Source organism: Ailuropoda melanoleuca, chromosome 4 (genome assembly GCF_002007445.2).
Source record: "Ailuropoda melanoleuca isolate Jingjing chromosome 4, ASM200744v2, whole genome shotgun sequence".
NCBI classification, from domain to species: Eukaryota; Metazoa; Chordata; class Mammalia; order Carnivora; family Ursidae; genus Ailuropoda; species Ailuropoda melanoleuca.
In genome coordinates this window covers 136,449,790-136,470,434 of record NC_048221.1, presented here as the reverse complement: position 1 = coordinate 136,470,434, position 20,645 = coordinate 136,449,790, and the positions used below count along the sequence as shown (strand labels likewise).

The window sequence follows — 20,645 nt, the reverse complement described above, 5'->3', positions numbered from 1 at the left end:
CAATGAAACTAATAAACTGTAGCAATGTAGATGCCAACATAATGTTGAACAAAAAAGCTAGATACAAAAGAAGAGATATTCAGTGATATCACTTATATAAAGTGCAATGAACAGGAAAACTGTAGTTCCTGAGTGCTTGTTTAGGTGGTACACTAGAAAGAAAAGCAAGGAAATGATTACTAATAAAGTCAGAAGAGTGGTTATTTTGGGAGGAACACATGGAGGTAGTGATTAGGAAAGAGCACAAGAGAACTTCTGGAGTCTGGCAAAGTTTATTTTTTGACCTGGGTAGTGAATACATGGGTGTTTGCTTTGTGATAAATCTTTCTGCCACCTGTTTTATGTATTTCTCTGTGTATGTCACAAATAAAATCATTTTTTTAAAAAAAGCATGATAAAATTAAAGCAGCACTCAAAAGGGAATTTATAACTTCAAATGCATTTGTAGGTATCTCTCCTTATCCTTTCACTATCCAATATTCAAACAGATAACTGCATTGGAAAATAAAGACTGACAATAAAAATTAGGCAGACAAAGAAACTAGAAAAGAACAATATAAACCCAAAGAAAGCACAAGCTAGGGAATTTTTTTAAAAGCAGAAAATAATTAAAAAGAAAAGCAAAAAAAGGTGCTATTTTTTAAACAAAACAAAAAAATGTTGACTAAAAAATTTACATATAATCCATTCAATAGAAAAGTGAAAGACAGTCGCAGAAAATACAAACCAACTGAAGAGAGAACTAAAAACCTGAATTAGTCAAAAATCACGTGAGAAAATAAAAAGTTGATAGAAGATCTAATTGGGGAGGAGGAATGGAAGCATTGAGTATAGAAAAAACATACACGAGTTTTAGGACAGCAGCTATCTCTCAGAAGGAAAAAAGGGAGAAAAGACTGGGTAGGAGAACAAAAAGTATTTCAAGAATTCTTGCAATGTTTTCAAAATTAAAAGCTTAAAATTAACGATGGAAAAGTGTTAAAATTTGCTAAACGTATGTAAGACTGAAACCAAAGAACGTTTACAGATGGCTGGCTTATTTATTAGGCAAGCAAGAAAAGCCATTCACCAATGGTGAATTAATTGTGTTTGATTGCATCAGCCAAAGAAATGCATCTAGAGAAAATCAACGCAAGACTCTCAGTCTTTCAACAACAGCTGCTCAAAGAGTTGAGGACACTGGTGGCAATATCAGTAGTCAATTTAAAAACAAGGCAAATGATTTCGAGTGGTTTTCCTCAGCTCTTGATGAGTCAACAGATGTTACTGATGTTATGCAGTCATTACCGGTTATTGGAGGAGTAAGTGCCAAGTCTGATGTGAGTAAAAAATAAGCCTCTATAAACAGTCTGCAATAGATGAACTACAGGCAAAAATATTTTCAAAGAGGTTGAGAAAACACTAATTCAGTAAAACCTGAAGCAGAATCCGGTAAGGTGTGTTAACAAAACATGGTGATAAAATATATGTGAGCAGAAAAAGGCTTCACTGGACAAATTTACAAAGCTCATGAAAATGCGTGATATTTGAAATCTGTATTTATTCTCCGTAATACTGATCAATAAGTACTAAGCGGAAAATATATTTGACTCCCTTGTATAATAAATGAGTAGTATTAATAATGGTGGTTGTTTGCTCTTGCGGACTTAACCATCATCACCCGTTCTGTGAATTTCTGTCAGAAATAGATGCTGAATATCCTCACTCTATCATACAGCGGTTCAACGGCTTAGCACTGGTAAAGTTTTATTGCAATTATTTGAGCTTTGAGCTGAGACTGAAATGTGTCTGATCAAGACCACCCTCAATTACTATTATGGAACACTGAACAGCTTTCTAAATTAGCTTTAGCTGCACACTTAGTAATGTCTAATTAATACAACCTAAAATGACAAAGTAAAATAGCACTTACATGCAAAAGTTAAACTTTTTTTTTAAGATTTTATTTATTTATTTTAGAGAGAGTGCACACTCAAGAGAGAGCATGCACAGGGGAAGGGGCAGAGAGAGAGGGAGAGAGAGCCCCAAGCTGACTCCCTACTGAGCCTGGAGCCAGAGGCGGGGCTCGATCCCACCATCCTGAGATCATGACCCCAGCCAAAACCTAGAGTCAGACACTGAACCGACTGAGCCACCCAGGTGCCCCACAAAACTTAAGCTTTTAATGACAACTAACATCAAGCTACTTTTTATGCTTCCCATGCTACTAAAATTAGAACAAGAAGTGAGATCTCCACTCCTACACAAATTGGCCATGGATATATTTTCTGAATTCAAATGACAGTCCCACAGTTCCAACAGCATTTTTTTGACCTGAATGTAAGTGCAAAGCAAACATCCATGTTTCAAAATCCACTTAAACTCTGCAATTGAGGGGCACCTGGGTGGCTCAGTTGGTTAAGTGTCTGCCTTCAGCTCAGGTCATGATCCCCGGGTCCTGAGATCAAGCCCCACATCGGGCTCCCTGCCCAGCAGAGAACCTGCTTCTCTTTCTCCCTCTACTGCTCCCCCTGCTTGTGCTCTCTCGCTCTCAAATAACATCTTTAAAATAAATAAACAAACAAACTCTGCAACTGAGAAGTTTCTACCTAACCTTCAGTTGGAAGTGACTAACCTGCAATGTAATGACTTTGCTAAAAGGTAAATATCCAGACAAGAATTTAACAGAATTCTATATATGTCTTCAAAGTGATAAAAATGCTCAATCAGAATCATATGCTCAAGGTCACCATCAACAGTTATAAATAAAGTATTGGTATATACCCTTGATACGTGATGAAAATGGCACTTTCCCTCTACAGTCTTTCTATAAAAACTTGTAACCCTAGGTCTAAATAATGAGAAAAACATCAGACAGATTCTAATAGAAGACTATACACATCCTACAATATAACTGACAAGTAATCCTTAAAGCTATAAAGTCATCAAAAACAAGGAAAAGTCTGAGAAACTGCCACAGCCAAGAGGAGCCTAAGATACGATAACTAAATGTAACATAATATCCTGGATGGGATCCTAGAACAGAAAAAGAGCATTAGGTAAAAACCAAGAAAAACTGAATAAATTATGGACTTTAGTTATATAATGTATCAATATTGTTCATTCATGGTAACAAATGTACCTTACTAAAGTAGGACGTTAATATAGGAAACTGTCGGGGGTTAGGGGGTAGGATACAGGAACTCTCTACCATTTGTTCAATTTTTCTATAAATGTAAAACTTTTTAAAAAATAAAGTCTCTTAATAAAAAAATAAATCATATGCCAGTGGATAATAGTATTTGGCAGTACCTAACCTATGTGAAAAGGTAAGATGAATATGTAAAAAAATCTTATCACACATTAACATTAATGGAACATCTACAATTTTGATAGGAAACACTGACTGAACTCCAGTTAAACAAAATGTTATTGCCCCAGAAAGTAAGTTCATTCTTCTCCTTAACAAACTTGCATTTTTAAAAATTGTACTTATTATCACATTTCGAATTTCACCAATAAAAAGTCGGCAGAAATTTGTTTTCTCATCATATAAGTTATCAACATTCTATCTACCTCTTGGGCCACAAAACCTAAAGTAGGTACTATCTGCCCCTTTACAAAAAAAGTTTGCCAACTTCCGGTGTGACTGAAATAAGATTGGCCATGGCTGGTAATTGTTGAAGCTGACTGAACAGTACATGGGGATTCAATATACCTTCCTTCTACTTTGGGATGTTTAGAATTTATTATAATAAATATTAATGGTAAAAATTTATCACTAAATATATTTATCACTAAATATATTGAAAAATTTTTCTTGAAAGCAAGTTCAATTCAACCTCATGGAATGAATAGTTTCTATTTTACATAAACTGCACCAAAGCTCAGAAAAAAGTGGTATGCTTCCCAACTATGTTTATTAGGGTAGTCTCACCAGGATATGAAAACCAACCAAAAAAGCCCATATTAAAAAAAAAACTGAATTAAATCAAAGGCCAAATGTCACTTATGCAAACAGATGGAAAATTACTTAAAATATTAGTAAATCAAATTCAGTACTCTATAGAGAATATAAAATTATAGCAAATAGCGTTTACTTTTTATTTTACATTACCCTGATTTTTTTTTTTTAGTGTCCTATAATAACAGACTAAACAGGAAAACCATCTTAAAGCAGCTGAAGAACACACCTCAAAAACTTCAACATCATTCCTAATTAAAAACTAAACACAGATGGACAGGTCTTTACTGTCTTAATCAGAAAGCTTCAGTAAACATCAGATTTAATCGTTAAATATCAGAGGACTACCTAATGAAGTTTAACATAATAGAAAATATAAGGATAAAAAACTTCTAACTCAACACTGTACTGAAAGACTGAACCAATGCTGTTTTCTTATGCATAAGTTTCTTCTGAACATATTCAATGGGAAAAAGTAACATGGCTTTACTGAAAATCAAGCTCTACACAGAGAGATATACAATACTGTTATGGGAGGACTTAGTATTCCAAAATAAAACAACCCAAAAAATCTACCAATTAAAGCAATGCAAGAAAAAATCTTAACCGTATTTTTTAACAGAATGAAAGGCTAATTCTAACTTAACAGAAAAAATGTTAAGAATTGCCACAAAAATATAAATGGAGAACAATGAGACGACTTGCCCTACCAAATATATGAAAAACTACAGAAATTAAAACAATGTGATTTTAGTGCAGGAAGAAATAACAAACCAAAGTAATAGAAAAGAGTCAAAAGAAATTCACGTGTACATGGTAATTTAGTCTATGATACAAAGGACATTTCATTTACTTCATGGGAAAAAGACAGGCTTTCCTACAAATGGCATTGGGAAAAGTGGCTGCCCATTTGGGAAAAATAAATCTTACTTCATATAAAAAATATATTCCTGCTAACTCAGAAATAGACTCCTGCCCCTCTCAAAATTAAAATATAAAAAAGATAAAGTATAAAAGGATATTTTCCTAATATTGGGCTGCGGAAGGTATTTCCCAGAAAGAATCAAAACATAGAATACATAGATTTGACTACATCTACTTTTAAAAACTCAATAAGCAACAGACAGGAGTCCAAGAGAATACATTTCCAACATATGTAACAAAGAATATATTTCCAACATACGTATATTAATATACAGGGTCTATCAGCATTCTAATAAATCAAATTTAAAAAAGCAAAACAACACATAGAAAAATGGGATAAGCAATGAAGAAATACAAATTACTAATAAGCATATGAAATATGCTGAACCTCATAATTAACCAAGGAAATGCAACTTAGCACAATAACATCTTTTTGTTTCTTGAGGATGCAACTAATTTTAAATAACTACAATAACCAGTATTGGCTAAAAATGTAGTGAAATAAAAATACTAAATAATTAGAGTAATAGAAACTTATAAAAACCTTTTTTTACAAAACAATTTGGCACTATCGATCAAAATGTCAAATGTGCACACCATACGACCTAGCAAATCCAATGCTAAGAATCTATTCTAAAGAAATACTCACATGCATAAAAAAGATGGACCTATAAGCACAATTAATTCTATGTCAAGGACAGAAAAATGTAAAAGATTGGTCTGGAACATCCTATTATATCAGACAGCAAGCTATCAAAGGCTGCTACATCCATGTCCAAAGGACTCAGGAATAAACCTGAACAGGAAGTTACTTTTCAAAGGTGTCACAATTTGAGCATCAATAAGACACTCAAAAGACTAAAACACCTCAAATAGGTTTTAAGACCATGAGTTCAAACTGGCAACTTCCCCAAAATTGTTCACCTTTAGAGCATAAAAGGAAACTAATCCCTTACTTTGAAAACTGGTAAATATAAAGAAAGAATAAAGTATTTATCCTGTCCTTCCTCTGTGAATTATACTACGGGTAACCAAACAGTAAATGGGGGAATATTTTCTTTATAGAACTATTCCAGTCACTATAACAGAAAAGTTACGACTGGGGAGTGGGCAAGGGGAAGAATGACTGAATTAGAATATCACCATTTTGAAATTCTTAATAAATTAACAGACCTAGGCATTAAGCACAAATAGCTGGAAAAATAACAGAGAAATAACCAGACATTAGCCTCCTAAGAGAACAAAACACTACCCTTGAAGTTGTTTTGCCACCCTCCCAAAAATCACACCTGATTCTGATGCACTATATCCAATTAGCAACTCAAAAAATATAAACGAGACAGGAACATGTTAAACTACACAAGGATGAAATCAGCAAGAGCCAGGTTTCTGCAACAAACAAACTGAGGAGACAAAAGAAAAAGAAAATAGGAAGGCCACTAGATTGAGAGACTTAAAAGAGATACCTAAACTTAAATTTTTAAAAAGCTAAAAGCAAACTGAAGTATTAAAGGCTGCACACCTACTTGGGTATGAGAAACTATACAGAAAAGTAAGGAAGTGTTCACCATAAAAGTATGGACATTAGAAAACAGACAAAGAACACAGCAAGCGAAATATAATAGATGGCTTTTTTTTAAGAAGTCTTCTCTATCAGCAAAGGAATAAGTTTTTAAAAATATGCCAATACTCATCTATCGAATTCAAATCACACTAAGAATATACCTGTAAGAAATACAGATAGGTCAAAGATTTATGTTGTATCATAATTTATATAAGAGAAATAAAAAGAGCCATCTTCAACGAGAGTACAGTCAAAAAATATAGGGGCCTTCATACAATTAAATATTCAACAGTCATGAAAAAATAAGCACTGAGATTTGGCAAACTGTTAGAAATAATCTACTGAAACTGATTAGAGGCATATCCTATGACCCATTAATTACACTCCAAAGTAGATACCTAACAGAAATGTGTGAGCATACGTACCAAAATCCATATGAAAGAATTCACAACAGCATCATTCACATTAGCCAAAAAATAGAAACAACCTATGTGTCCATTAACTGATGAACAAATAAAACGTGGGATAGCGATACAACAGACGATTATTTGCCATAAAAAGAAATGAAGGGCTGATACAGGCTATACCGTGAAAGAACAGTGAAAACATCATGCTAAATGAAAGAAGATATCACAAAAGACCACATATTTTATGACTCCATTTTCGTGAAATATCCCGAATAGGCAAATCCACAGACATAGAAAGCAGATTAGTGGTTGCCAGGAGCTGGAGTCAGGAGAGAATGGAGAAAAACTGCCAGTTGGTTCGGGGTTTCTTTTTTGAGGTACAAAAATGTTCTATAAATATACTGAAACTCTATAAATATACTAATCTAAATATAGTGAAACTGTATAAATATAATTGAAAATCACTGAATTAAATAAATAAATAGAATTAAGTCAGTCATTTCAACAAGTGTCCCCACAAAGTTATACATTTCAAACATACAAATATAATAGTGCATGGAATGTCCTTTACCAGAGATAAAAACAAACGAAACCCAGAATTATAATGTTACTTTTCAATTTACAATGTTTCACTGTTGGTTTCCACAGATCCATTAACTCTTTACCTCAATGAACACTTTAAAAAGGTCCACTTAGCAGAATTAAAGATCAATGACACCAGTGTATGAAATGATAAACTGGAAATGGCAATGATTCTGTTGCTATGAAAGCAATTTAATGCTAATAGTCGGATAATTTATTACCATCATTCCTTAAGTTATCATGATATATAATTTGCTACAAAAATTTTAGTTTTAGCTACACATATCAGAATTTCTATTCACTAGCTACAATAAAAAAATTAAGTAGAGAAAAAGAGCAATGGGGCTCAATGTCATTAAAAAAACAATAATAATGAGCTTTTAAATTACATAGTCATCCATGCGGCAAATTTTTTACCTGCAAATTGCCTTCCACAAGCAGGTATCAAACTCCCAAATCGTTTAAGTAAGCATTCTGAACATGCATTGGTACATACCTAATCTTACTCATGATACTTGTTCAAAAATGTTTGCAGAATTAGATATTAGTATAAAAACATTTTCAGAGAAGCAAAGTTAACGAGGGATATAATTGAAAAAGAGGCAAAATACAACCATGAATTCCTTACTTTACAGTTAAGTAAGAGGCTCAGTTAGGAAGCACAATACTGTTTTATATTATAGGTAATATAAAAAGGACTACAGGAGAATTTTCAAAATTTTTATTGTAGGAAGTTTTGGTTTTTTTGAGACAGGCTGATTATTGTTTCTATTATGTAAATCACGAGAGTGTAGGCAGGGAATAATGGCATACTGGTAACCAATCTAATTGTTCATAAAGGAATTTTTTAAAAGTTGAAAATAATACTTGCTTTCATACACCAATTTAAGTATTACATGTCTACATGACATACTATTTAGGAACATTAAACAAGCATATTGAATCTGACCTTATTAAGAATGACTGCACTGTTACTATGTGAGTGAGATATAGGATTTAAATCCTATGAATAGTAAGCACTTACAAAAAAGGGAAATAAACTTATAAAAGTCTGTATGCTTACCTGAACCACCCAGGGACTGTTGGCAAAGGCCATAATATCCCTTTCTTCCCAGAAAAAAGCAGAATCAGATCTTTTTATCATTTCAAACTTACTAAGAAGCTTCATAGCATAAACCTTCTGTGATGCCTTATGACGAACCTGTAGATTTTTTAAAACACAAAAGTAATTTTGTGAGAGAAACGTGAACAGATCATACTATAATTCTATTATTAAAGACTTCAGTTATAAAACAAAATGATCTCTAGCTAATAAAAAGTAAAAGCATAACATTTTTAAGGGAAAAAAAGAAAATTCCCAACAGCCTAAATATTTCATGAAATACACAATACTTTTAAGTACTAGGTTCCATGAATTCATAAAGCTTCATTCCTTCATGTTAATTAAGCTAACCAATTTTAAGAACAAGATATTGTTAAATAAGAAACTTTTAAGGTATGTACATGTATCTGCTATCTGAACAGAAACTAATAAATTTAGATATCAAGGGATATTTGTGATTTTTTTTAAAGGTAAGTTTTGTTCTTGTTTTTTTTTTTAAGATTTTACTTATTTATTCGACAGAGAGAGAGACAGCCAGCGAGAGAGGGAACACAAGCAGGGGGAGTGGGAGAGGAAGAAGCAGGCTCCCAGCGGAGGGGCCTGATATGGGGCTGGATCCCAGAACGCTGGGATCCAGCCCTGAGCCGAAGGCAGATGCTTAACAACTGAACCACCCAGGCGCCCCAGGGATATTTGTGATTTTGTTAAGTCATCTTTCTTTCAAAGTATTCTACTTAAAAGGGTTTTTTTTTATGTTAAGAAAAAAAACTACCAAAAATACGATTATTTGATCAATTCTTTTTTTTTTTTTTTTAAGATTTTATTTATTTGTCACAGAGAGAGAGCTCACCCAGGGGAGCTCAGGAGGCAGAGGGAGAAGCAGGCTCCCCGCTGAGCAAGGAGCCCAGCGCGGGACTCAATCCCAGGACCCTGGGATCACGACCTGAGCCAAAGGCAGACACTTAACCAACAGAGCCACCCAGGCGTCCTTATTTGATCAATTCTTATCTTCCTTATTAGATTGTAACTGCCACAAAGGCAAAAACAGTATCTTTTTTTGACCATCATTTTAATCCTAAATATACCATAGCAAACTCTACCACAGAGCCAATAAATACCTAACAATTATAATTGTTAATGTTTACTGAATAATTAATAATAAATAGTGACTGCTAGTATTTATACTTGGATATCTAACAGGATGTCCAAAACTGAACTCCAAATCTTCACCCCTGAATTTATTCCTCCTATAGTCTTCTCCATTTTAGTAAATGGCATCTTCTTCCTTCCAGTCAGTTGCTATGGCTAAAAATCTTTGGCTCCTCTTTTTCTCTCACACAGCTCATCAAACTCACCAGCAAATCATTTCAGTCCTACTTTCAAATAGTTTCAGAATCCAACCATCTCTACCTCCACTGATCACACCCTGGCCTAAATCTTTTATTTCCATTACCTACAATAACCTAAACTGGCTTCTTCCCTGCTGTCCACTTTCACCCATCTGGTGATCCTTCAAAAACATTTTCTGTCACCCCCGTTTTAAAACCCCAACAGTTTCTCATTTCACTGCATGTGTTATTCTCTCTGCCTGGAATCAGCCCTTATAGCAGGACCCAATCCCTCACTTCCTTCAGATCCCTGCTCTGATGTTACCTTCTAAGTGAGGCCTACTCTGATCCAGCTACTTCAATGTTTCAATTTACAGCCACCCTCTGCTGCCCACACATTCCCTATTCCATTCTTTCTTCCTTGCTTTTGCTCCATTGCACTTATTGCCATCCTACACCTTATTTTTTACTTTTATTTATTATCTCTTGCACTAGAAATTAAGCCCAATGAAGGCAAGGATTTTTGTGTTTTGTTCACTGCTCAACCCACGGTCCCTAGTAAAATGCCTGGCAGATAATAACCTCTGAATAAATATTAGCTAAAAGAATGAATTTACTGAGTGGTTGCTTACTACATACCAGGCATAGTGTGTTTCATAAATGTATTATTTAATCTTCATAACAATCCTAATGAGGTGTTACTCCCCCATGTTACAAATGAGAAATTTGAGGCACAGAGAAATTCACTTGCTGAGGGTTATACAGTGAGTAAAAATCAAGACTTAAAGGTACAGTAGTCTGGGGCACCTGGGTGGCACAGTTGGTTGTGTCAGACTCTTGGTTTCAGTTCAGGCCATGATCTCGGGGTCGTGAGATTGAGCCCTGTGTCAGGCTCTGTGTTCAGCATGGAGTCTGTTTGAGATTCTCCCTTCCTCTCGCTCTGCCCCCCCTGTATACTTGCTCTCTCACTCTCTCTCTCTCAAATAAAATCTTTTTTAAAAAATTTAAAAATGAAGGTACAGTAGTCTGCATCCAGAATCCATGCTCGTAACCACTTATCTATGTCATTTCTACGTATGTATAGCCACAATTAGGATGCTTTCCCCAGAACAGGGCCAGATTACATTGGTCAGCACAGTCTCCCATTCAGTTACTGCTCTTTTTCACTCAGAAGTATGTCCCTGTACAACAAATTATAGGGTCATCCTCCTGAGGGTTGGATGAAAGAAGAGGCAATTGAGCTCCTGACAAAAATCTACAGAGATCTAAATGAGCTAGTCTAGGGGCACCTGGGTAGCACAGTCGTTAAGCGTCTGCCTTCAGCTCAGGGCATGATCCCAGCGTTCTGGGATCTAGCCCCACATCAGGCTCCTCTGCTAGAAGAATAAAATCTTTTAAAAATACAGAAATAAATAAATAAGCTAGTCTACAACCACCTTCCCAATCTTGTCATTTTCTTTCCCTTGTTCATACTTCAACCACACTTACCACCCTCTTTCACTTCCTCTAATATACCTTTCCTCAAGATCTTTATAGGTACTGGGAAGGTAACAGAAAATCCACCAAAATCCCTGACTTCACCCTTCCCCAGAGAGACTAGCTCCTTCATTCAGCAGAAATATAAACTTCTTAAAGGAGTGATCACTCTTATCCAAAGTAGGAACTCATTGTTCTCTACCTCAGAATTCCATTTGTTTTTTCCCTAGGAGATACCATAACTTGTGATTTTTTTTATGTTGTTTCCTTGTATTTATCTATCTCCCACATTAGAATTAAGCTCAACAAAGGTAGGGATTACCCATGCCTATTTTATTCTCCATTATATCCTCAGTGTCAAATACAATGCCAGCACTGGCAATTAAAATAGATACTAAATATCTGATGAATGAATGAATGTCTGTGAAAAAAATTTTTTATTTGATCACTGGCCAAGTTATTAATGTGCAGTTTTAAGAAAAATCCAACAGGTAATATCTCTAGTTATCTCTCATCAAGTACTATCCACATTTAGAATCAATACTTATATTGATGAAAATAAGGTAAACCAAAGCAATGCTCAAGTCCTCCCCAGAGAAGATATATAAGAACCATAATACTTTACAGATCTGATACTGTAACATAGGAAAGAGTGGTATTTCAAGAAAGGAAAAGAACAGGAAAAAAAAGTTAAATATTTATTTACTTTTAATTTTTTTTTTTTTTGAGAGGGAGAGAGCGTGCAAGCAAAGGGGGCGGGGGGGGGAGAGGGAGAGAGAGAATCTTAAGCAGGCTTCAGACCTAGCACAGAGCCTGACATGGGGCTTGATCTCACAACCCTGAGATCATGACCTGAGCTGAAATCAAGAGTCAGATGCTTAACCAACTGAGCTACCCAGGCGCCCCTATTTTTAATCTTTTATATCTGAATTAACTGAACAAATAAAAACAAACCTAGGACAAAAAGACCATTCAAATACACAAAAAGTCAAACAGTATAATTCTCTGAACATGAGAAACATGCTTATTCACTTTACTTTTGCTGATTTTTTATGCAACATTACTTCTCTCTCTGTGCTCCCAAAGCACTTACAACAATCTAGTATCATAATTAGCTGTATACGTGTCTGCTTCATAAGTTCCTTTAGGCAGAGTATAAATTTTCATTTGTGGGGCTGGCTTGTGGTTGGCAAAATGCTGAATATCCAATTCAACAAAATTATAGCTATGTTTATATGAGAGCTATACGATTTTCAATAAATAGAGACATTTTGCCTCGATACTCTATTTGATGAGGCCTGATTTTCATTTAAACTATTGGGACAGGACACTTAACTGGCTCATAACACAAGAGTCAAGAACCACAAGCTTGTAGTCTTTGACTGGATCTATACAACAAACATAAAGAGGCAATAGTTGTATTCATGCCAAACATCTACCTCATACTTTTAAAATTCATTACCACTAGTATTACGAAGTACTACAATAAAGCGCTGTTACTTTAGAAAAGCTGGTTTCCATTGATCTTCCTTCTGAGGATGTCTCTTTCTGAATGATTCTATTATAATCTCCCTCAGCATCTCTGTACGCTCCCCTTTGTTCCTCCTCCTCTATTCAATATGGATGGATAAACAGTCAAATATAGGAGCTATTCATTATCACACTGTACAGAGTACTGCTTAAAAGCATGGATTTAGATGTCAACAAACTTTCGCAAAAATCTTAGCTATTTATGAACTATGGGGCCAACTTACTTAACCCTTCTAAGTTTCAGGACTTCATCTACGTAAGAATCTCAGAGAACTGTTGCAAAGATAAAATAAGACTATGACTATATATACTTAGCACATAGAATATACTCAATGAAAATGTTAGCTAACACCATCATAGACAAATGGAACTTAGTTCATTTTATCATGAATCTTTACATGTGTTTCCCCTATGTCACTAGACTGAGTACATGACAGACAAAAAAAAGTTGATCCTACTCTCTAAATGATATTCTCCCCCCCCCCCCATATAAATAACACACACAAAAAAGGGTCAAAGAGTTAACAGTAGTTTTATCTCAAATGACAGAATTCTGGGTGATTTCTACGTTCTTATATTTGCTTATTTGAATTTTCTATAGCAAATATGTACTTCTTAAAAAAATTTCTTCAAGTAGATGAAATATCCCTACGTGTATCTAGAGACAAGACATGTTTGGAAAATCCTAAAATGGACCTAGATCTCATAGAACATTTGTGGACAAAAAACTTTCAAAAAATTATTCTAACCAAAATGCTCCACTTGAGACTTTCAAATTGGCTTTTAATACCAAAAATTACAATAGATTTTTTTTATAAGTTCTAGTTTGACAGACTAAAGCAGTTAGTGTGTACTGCTAAGGTTTTCACTAAAAACATCTGGTTGTGGCAGCCAAGACTGAATGAGGGAATACAGGAATTACAAAAGCATGGAGGGAAGGAGATAATTCTTGCAACTCAGAAATAACTTTGTAGTCAGTGAAGAGCCTGTTTTACTCCAAAAAAGGAATTAAAAAGTTGAGTTGACATGCAAGTATTAGAAAATCATTTCCCCTATACTCTCTTTCTGGTTGATTCTACTTTAAAAGCTTAGTTTAAACCAATTAAATTAAAAGCAAGCCAGTGGGAGGGGGGAAAAAAGAACAAGATCTTCATCTTTCATCTGCCTCGAGTCCTGTCACAGAGCTTGTATCCCTTTAGCACACAGGATCCCAGGAAGCGTTTGAGCCCAGGGACCACAAGGAATCACAATCAATTCAATTCAATAAAAACTTTCTATGTTTTAGGTTCTGTGTTGTACAGGATATAAAAAGACAAGAAAAATCCAATCACGGATATGATCTGGCTGCACACACACATCACTTACCAATGTCTACAGCTGGAACTGACAAGTCACTACATAGTGAGAGCTCTCCCTTTCTCCTTGAAGCCACAGATATTCCTCCTAAACTGTGTACTTAACTAAAGATAACCTCCCCAGATTTGGCAAACTATTTTCAGATAAGTAGCTACGAACCCTTGATGGGAATGCCAAAAGTATTCGAAAGACATGGTTGCTACTCTCAAAAAATTTACGATATAAAAGGATTCAAAGAAATATACATATAAACTACAGTACAAGGCATAATATGGTAAATTACATAAAATTATTAAATTAAAACATGCAGAGGAAAGATCACACTCAGATAAAGGGTAAGAAGGAGAGTAATAGGAAAAAGTTTTCTTTTAAAATGAACACAGAGAGAAAGAAAGCAAAACATGATTGAAGAAACAGACAAGAAAACAAAGAGCATGCTCTGAAATGAGTAGCCTGCCCCGAATGAACAGCATAAAGGAAAATAAGGGTTAAAAGATAAAATTGGTGACATCTTAAAACAGGGCCTAGAAGGCCAGGATGAAGACTTCGTGTTTCATTTGGGAGTTAAGGGAGTCATGAATTGCAAACAAGAAATACAATGAGTATATTCTAAAAAGTTCAAATCAGCAGCAGTTTATATTAGGCAGATAGATCTCTATTTCCCATCCTTTATATATTGAAATATAGAGGGGTGGGGAAGTACGGAAAACAGAAAACATGTTAGAAAAGCCCCTAATTGATTCTACTATATACCCACACCCAAAATGGGACAGGATTGATACATAAAAATACGAGAATATGAAGTATGGGGAAAACAGTCAGTGAAACAGTAATGTGGGTCCCCCTGAGCCTGGATAGTATGAATTACAGATTTAATAAGCATAGTCTTGATAGTTTTTCCATCAGCACCTGCCAGCCAATCCAAATCAACAGTCCAATGGTGAAACACTATTAGCAAAAGTGGAAAACAAAGTAAAACACAAAGGAGATGCTCAATACCTGACTGGGAAGAAAAGGATATATCCTGGATGACAGCAGTGAGAGTCAACACCAAAAAAAAAAAAAAGAAGAAGAAGAAGAAGAAAAATAGACTAGAGAACTGTTAGGAGCAGGAGTTACTGAAAAATTAAATTTAAGAAATAAAAGAGAAATCAATAATTTCTAATTTTTTGGCTTGAGCAACAGGGTTGATACTGGAGCCATTTATTAAAATGTGTTACAAATTTGTGGATAAGTTAGAAAGGGAATCAAGGGGCGCCTGGGTGGCACAGCGGTTAAGCGTTTGCCTTCGGCTCAGGGCATGATCCCGGCGTTATGGGATCGAACCCCACATCAGGCTCCTCCGCTATGAGCCTGCTTCTTCCTCTCCCACTCCCCCTGCTTGTGTTCCCTCTCTCACTGGCTGTCTCTATCTCTATCAAATGAATAAATAAAATCTTTAAAAAAAAAAAGAAAGAAAGAAAGAAAAAAGAAAGGGAATCAAGCATTCTAATTTCACATGTTTTAGATGTGACACCACTTCTTTTTTTTTTTTTTTTTAAGATTTTATTTATTTATTCAATAGAGATAGAGACAGCCAGCGAGAGGGAACACAGGCAGGGGGGGGGGGGNGGGAACACAGGCAGGGGGAGTGGGAGAGGAAGAAGCAGGCTCCTAGCAGAGAAGCCTGATGTGGGGCTCGATCCCAGAACGCCGGGATCACGCCCTGAGCTGAAGGCAGACGCTTAACCGCTGTGCCACCCAGGCGCCCCTAGATGTGACACTTCTTAATGGAGATGTCAAATAAGGCATAATGGATATGAGTTTAGAGAACAAACTAGAAAATTCTGAGCAGCAGCTATGAATCTAAGCCTTGACATCATACAGATTACATTTAAAGTCACAGGAATAGTAGAGTGCATTCTGCAGATCAAAGAACCATGGAACTATGATATTTAGTAGAAGTCAGCTGGAGAATGAACCACTAAGGAAACTGAGAAAGAGCCAGTAACATAGGAAAGAGTGGTATTTCAAGAAAGGAGAAGAAGTGAATACTAGTAAGAGGCTGAGTAAGAGGAGAATGAAACCCCATGAAGCCAATAAGGTAACATACAGTCTGTATTTATTGGCACAGAAAAATGATTACGACTATACAACAAAGAAAATCGACTATGAAATCTTCTCTCTAGGTTCAAGTCTCCGTTCAACCACTTGGTAGTTATGTGAACTTTGGCAGGTTGTTCATCCTATCTATCCGAACTTCCCCATCTGTCAAATGGGCATGACAGTAATAACATCTATCTAAAGGAGTGCTGTGAAGACTGGTTATTATATAGAAGTTGCTTTAGAAGCCTTCCTGTAATGTTGTAACTGCTATAAAAGTGTGTTATTATTTAATGTTACATAAAAAACCCACAAATTACAAAACCACATATATAATATGATCCCTTAATACACAGAAGACACCCATATGTTACGTATCTTTAGAAGAAATGGAAGTCAGAAAGCTACACATCAAGGTAATAAAAGTAGTGGGACAATGAGGGATTTTAAAAAGTATAATGATGGCTTACTTTCTTATTCTACTATGAACGTATTTGTTGTATAAATAAAAGAATTTTTATTTTTAAGGGAGAATAATTGGCATTGATGCATTTTTTATAACTCAATAGGGAAAGATTTTAACTTTCTCAGAAAGAAAATAATTACAATAAAACATAAATATCCACTGAAAATAATTTGGCCTTAGTTTTGTTAACAGCTCCCAAATGTTTCCAAGTATCAAAGCACTAAAAGGATACCAAAAGGCTAGTTACCTTTATGTTTGAAAACGAAATAAAGGCATGATAAAAGGAGATTTTCACATTTTATTGTACCCAATTCTAAGCAACTTTAGACCTTTGAGAGTGAGAATGCATTCATATATTAATTTGTGTAGTTTTAGATAAAACAATAAATGTTACATAATGATACATTTGTATCAATGTAACAAATGTTACATTTAGATAAAACAATAAATGTAATGAGCCGTTTTTCTTTCTTTTTTTTTTTAAGTAGGCTCCTCGCCCAGCATGAAGTCCAACGCAGAGCTTGAACTCATGATCCTGACATCAAGACCCGAGTTGAGATCAAGAGTCAGACACCTAACTGACTGAGACACTGAGGTGTCTTAAGAAATGCTCTTAATGAATGCTCTTAAGAAAAATGAGTAGGCAACATCACAAAACCAACTAAAGATAAGGTCCCTAAACTCCAAAACAAGATTTCCACTATTGACCATGAAATCTTGTTTTTATACATCTCCCTCAATAAAGAATCATAATTAGGTAATTTCTAACAAATATGCACTACGTTTAAGAAAGTTAACTTAGAACTCTATTTTTAGAACCTAAACCACAATTTCTTTTTGAAACTTTAATAGCAGCCAGCTCAAAATAAAAAGCTCCATGAATGCAGGTATCTTGTCTGAGGAGTTTACCTATACAATGTACTGTCAATGCTTATAATGGTACCAGACATTAAATAAACATTTGCTAATCAATTAACCAAAGGAATATTGAAGAACAATGTACATTCTATTAACAGAGACCAAGACTAAACATCTACCTTAAGAAGAAATCTGCAAGGCTAGAATTTGTAACTTTCTTTTTCAAAGAAAAGAAGATTATGTGCAAGGTAAGTGAATAAGCATAAACAAGCAAGCATGCATATCTGTTCAAAAAAGTAATCTCACTGGAAAGTTCATCCCAACATACATACGCACTATTACTGTGTGCTGCACTTCCCCACACGCCCCCATCCCTGTTATATTTTAAAATCCTAACCTCCAGTACCTCAGAATGTGACAGTATTTGGAGATGGGGACATCAAAGAGGTGATTAAGCTAACGTGAGGCTATTAGGTGACTGGTGTCCTTCTAAGAACAGGCAATTAGGACACACAGAGTGACACATCAGACACATGCAAGCACAGAGGAAAGACCATGTGAGGACACAACAGAAGGTGGCCATCCACAAGGCAAGGAGAGAGGCCTCAGGAGAAACCAAACCTGCCGACACCTTGTGCTGAATTTGTGGCCTCCAGAACTATGAGCAAATAAATTTCTGATGGTTAAGCCCCAGTTGGTGATACTTTGTTATGGTGGCTCTAGTGAACCGACACATATAAATACATATAAAAGTTAGAGAAAGACTTCTGATTATTTATTTAAAAATTAAAACATTTAAATTCATAAACACATAGAAACTGACAAAAGTGACAACAGGTAATATTTACTTAATACCTACAATGTGCCAGAACCCAGTAAGTACCACACATGCACAGCCTAATTTAATCCTCACAAAAAATCTTAAGTTCTATTATTAGTGCTACTCCAACATAAGGAAATTAAAGCTTTGATGACAGGAAATCTATATACTGTAGAATGGAAACAAAAATAGTTGACTTTGACTATTCTTCCAAAGTACTGCTCTTAATATCCTATGCTGAATGATACCATTTTCCATAAAAATGTGATAAACAATCCAAAAAGAGTAGAATCCAAAAACAATAGTGGTATCAGATAAAATCATCCATGTCACAGACTTTTCATGATATAAAGACATAAGTGTACATCACCTCTGTAAATAGGAAAAAAAGACAATAAGCTAAATAAATTTTGCCTCCTCGAATTATAAAACTTTTCAATCTGTAAGAAAATGCCTTTTTCAGGTGAGGAAATCAATGCCCAAATAAATGAAATGACTTGGCACTTTCCTGACTCATGACATTTTCACATGCTATTCCCTCTGTTTTTTGACTCCTACCCCACTCCCTCTTTTTCACATGACTACCTCCTTTGCATAGTAACTCCAATGTCATTTTCTCATAGTGAGGCCTTTCCTAACACCCACACCCGAAATAAGCACAACCCTATTTTTCTCATAGCATCTAGATCTTTTCCTTCATAGTATTTATCACAATTTGAAAAGACTTTACTTGTTTAAAGTAAAATTCTTTTCTCCTCCACAAAACTACCACTTACAGAAAGATCGAAGCTATGATACTATATTTTTAAGAGGTTAGCACAGCTCCTGAAATATAACAGATCCTGATTAAATATTCATTGATGGATGGATAAATGAACCATTTTATGTGTAACAATGAATTGCTGATATTTACTAAGCACTTACTATATTCCAAGAACTGTTCCAAATTTAATTACATTTAATTCTCCCAGTAACCCTACGCGGTGTGTTATTGTTATCTCCATTTAACAGATAAGAAACTGAGACACAGAGTAATTAAGTAACTTGTCTGCACCGACAGCTAGTCAGAGTTAGAATTCAACTGTAAGTAGTCTGACTCTAGCTCTTAAATACTATGGTATAGCTGCTGTGACATACCAAAGTTACTTTTACAACAAAAATTTTCTTTTAGAAACTGACTGGTGGGCCCTCTGTAGTACTGCATTTTTAACTTGGCCAAAAAAGTATTTCACAAGGAAAGACAAATTTGCACCTACTATTGTAAAACTTTTTTCAGATGACTAGAAAAACATAATCATAAAGATGTGCCAAATGTGGAACACTGCCTACAGATCTGTCAAACCAATTTATCTACAACATACAAAGCAACTTTAAAAGACTATGGAAGAAGCACTTGGACTTTTCGTTTTCAATCTCATCCTTCTTTTAAAGAGCCCCCGCCAAAGGTAACAGAACCAAGAGCTAAAGCCAAAACATACATGCTCCAAGATCTCAGGTCAGGTCATCATATTAACGGAATGTTAAAATATTTTTCATTTTTAAAAACACGTGACTTTGTTTCTGCATGTTTTGTAGACAAAAGAAAATTTGGAATGGAAAATTAACAGCCAAAAAAAAAAAGCCTTTTCTTTTTCCTTTCTTGAATGTACTGAAATTGAATGATCAAATTCACCTAACACAGAACAATGATTACATTGCCACAAAAACATGACAAGTCAGGATCTGTCATATTTCCTTCCAAACAGAACTTCAAATTCTAGTCTCTCCTCTTTATCTACACTAAATACCGAGTATGAAGAAACAATGTATTTATTTTACACACTTATAGTATGAATCTATGTGTCAAATAGGCAATAGTAACACTGGTTAACACTTAGGGAACTCTATAACTAGGCTTATTTATTTTTAATTCACTTAATCCCCTACTAGAACTCCATTACATAGGTATTATATCATCTGTATTCTATAGTTTGGAACTCAGGGAGATTGAGAAACTTGTCTACACTGACCATGATCTTTGAGTGAGACCATGGCAGAAGCAGGATTCGACTACTTTATATTTTCCCTATCTTACAGGACCTTCCATAACTCAACTGTCACAAAATCTAATCTCCGACCCTCAGCCCATTGTTGGCGTTCTATTAGCCAAAGCTTCACCACTTTCACTGACTCAAAACAAAAACAAAAATCACATTGCTTTCAAATGC

At 35.1% G+C, this 20,645-nt stretch overlaps 1 protein-coding gene across 4 annotated transcripts in view; it reads right to left on the bottom strand.

The window, feature by feature from the left end:
- Positions 1-20,645, bottom strand: part of ROCK2 (Rho associated coiled-coil containing protein kinase 2) — a 136,831-nt gene that overhangs the window by 56,936 nt on the left and 59,250 nt on the right. For all 4 annotated transcript variants that reach the window (XR_004625087.1, XM_019802053.2, XM_034659905.1 and 1 more), the window contains exon 4: positions 8,484-8,621. Coding sequence is in view for 3 of the 4 variants with exons in the window: in XM_019802053.2 (XP_019657612.2) it covers positions 8,484-8,621 (138 nt within the window). In the remaining variant the exon portion in view is untranslated. The remainder of the gene's footprint in view (positions 1-8,483; positions 8,622-20,645) is intronic.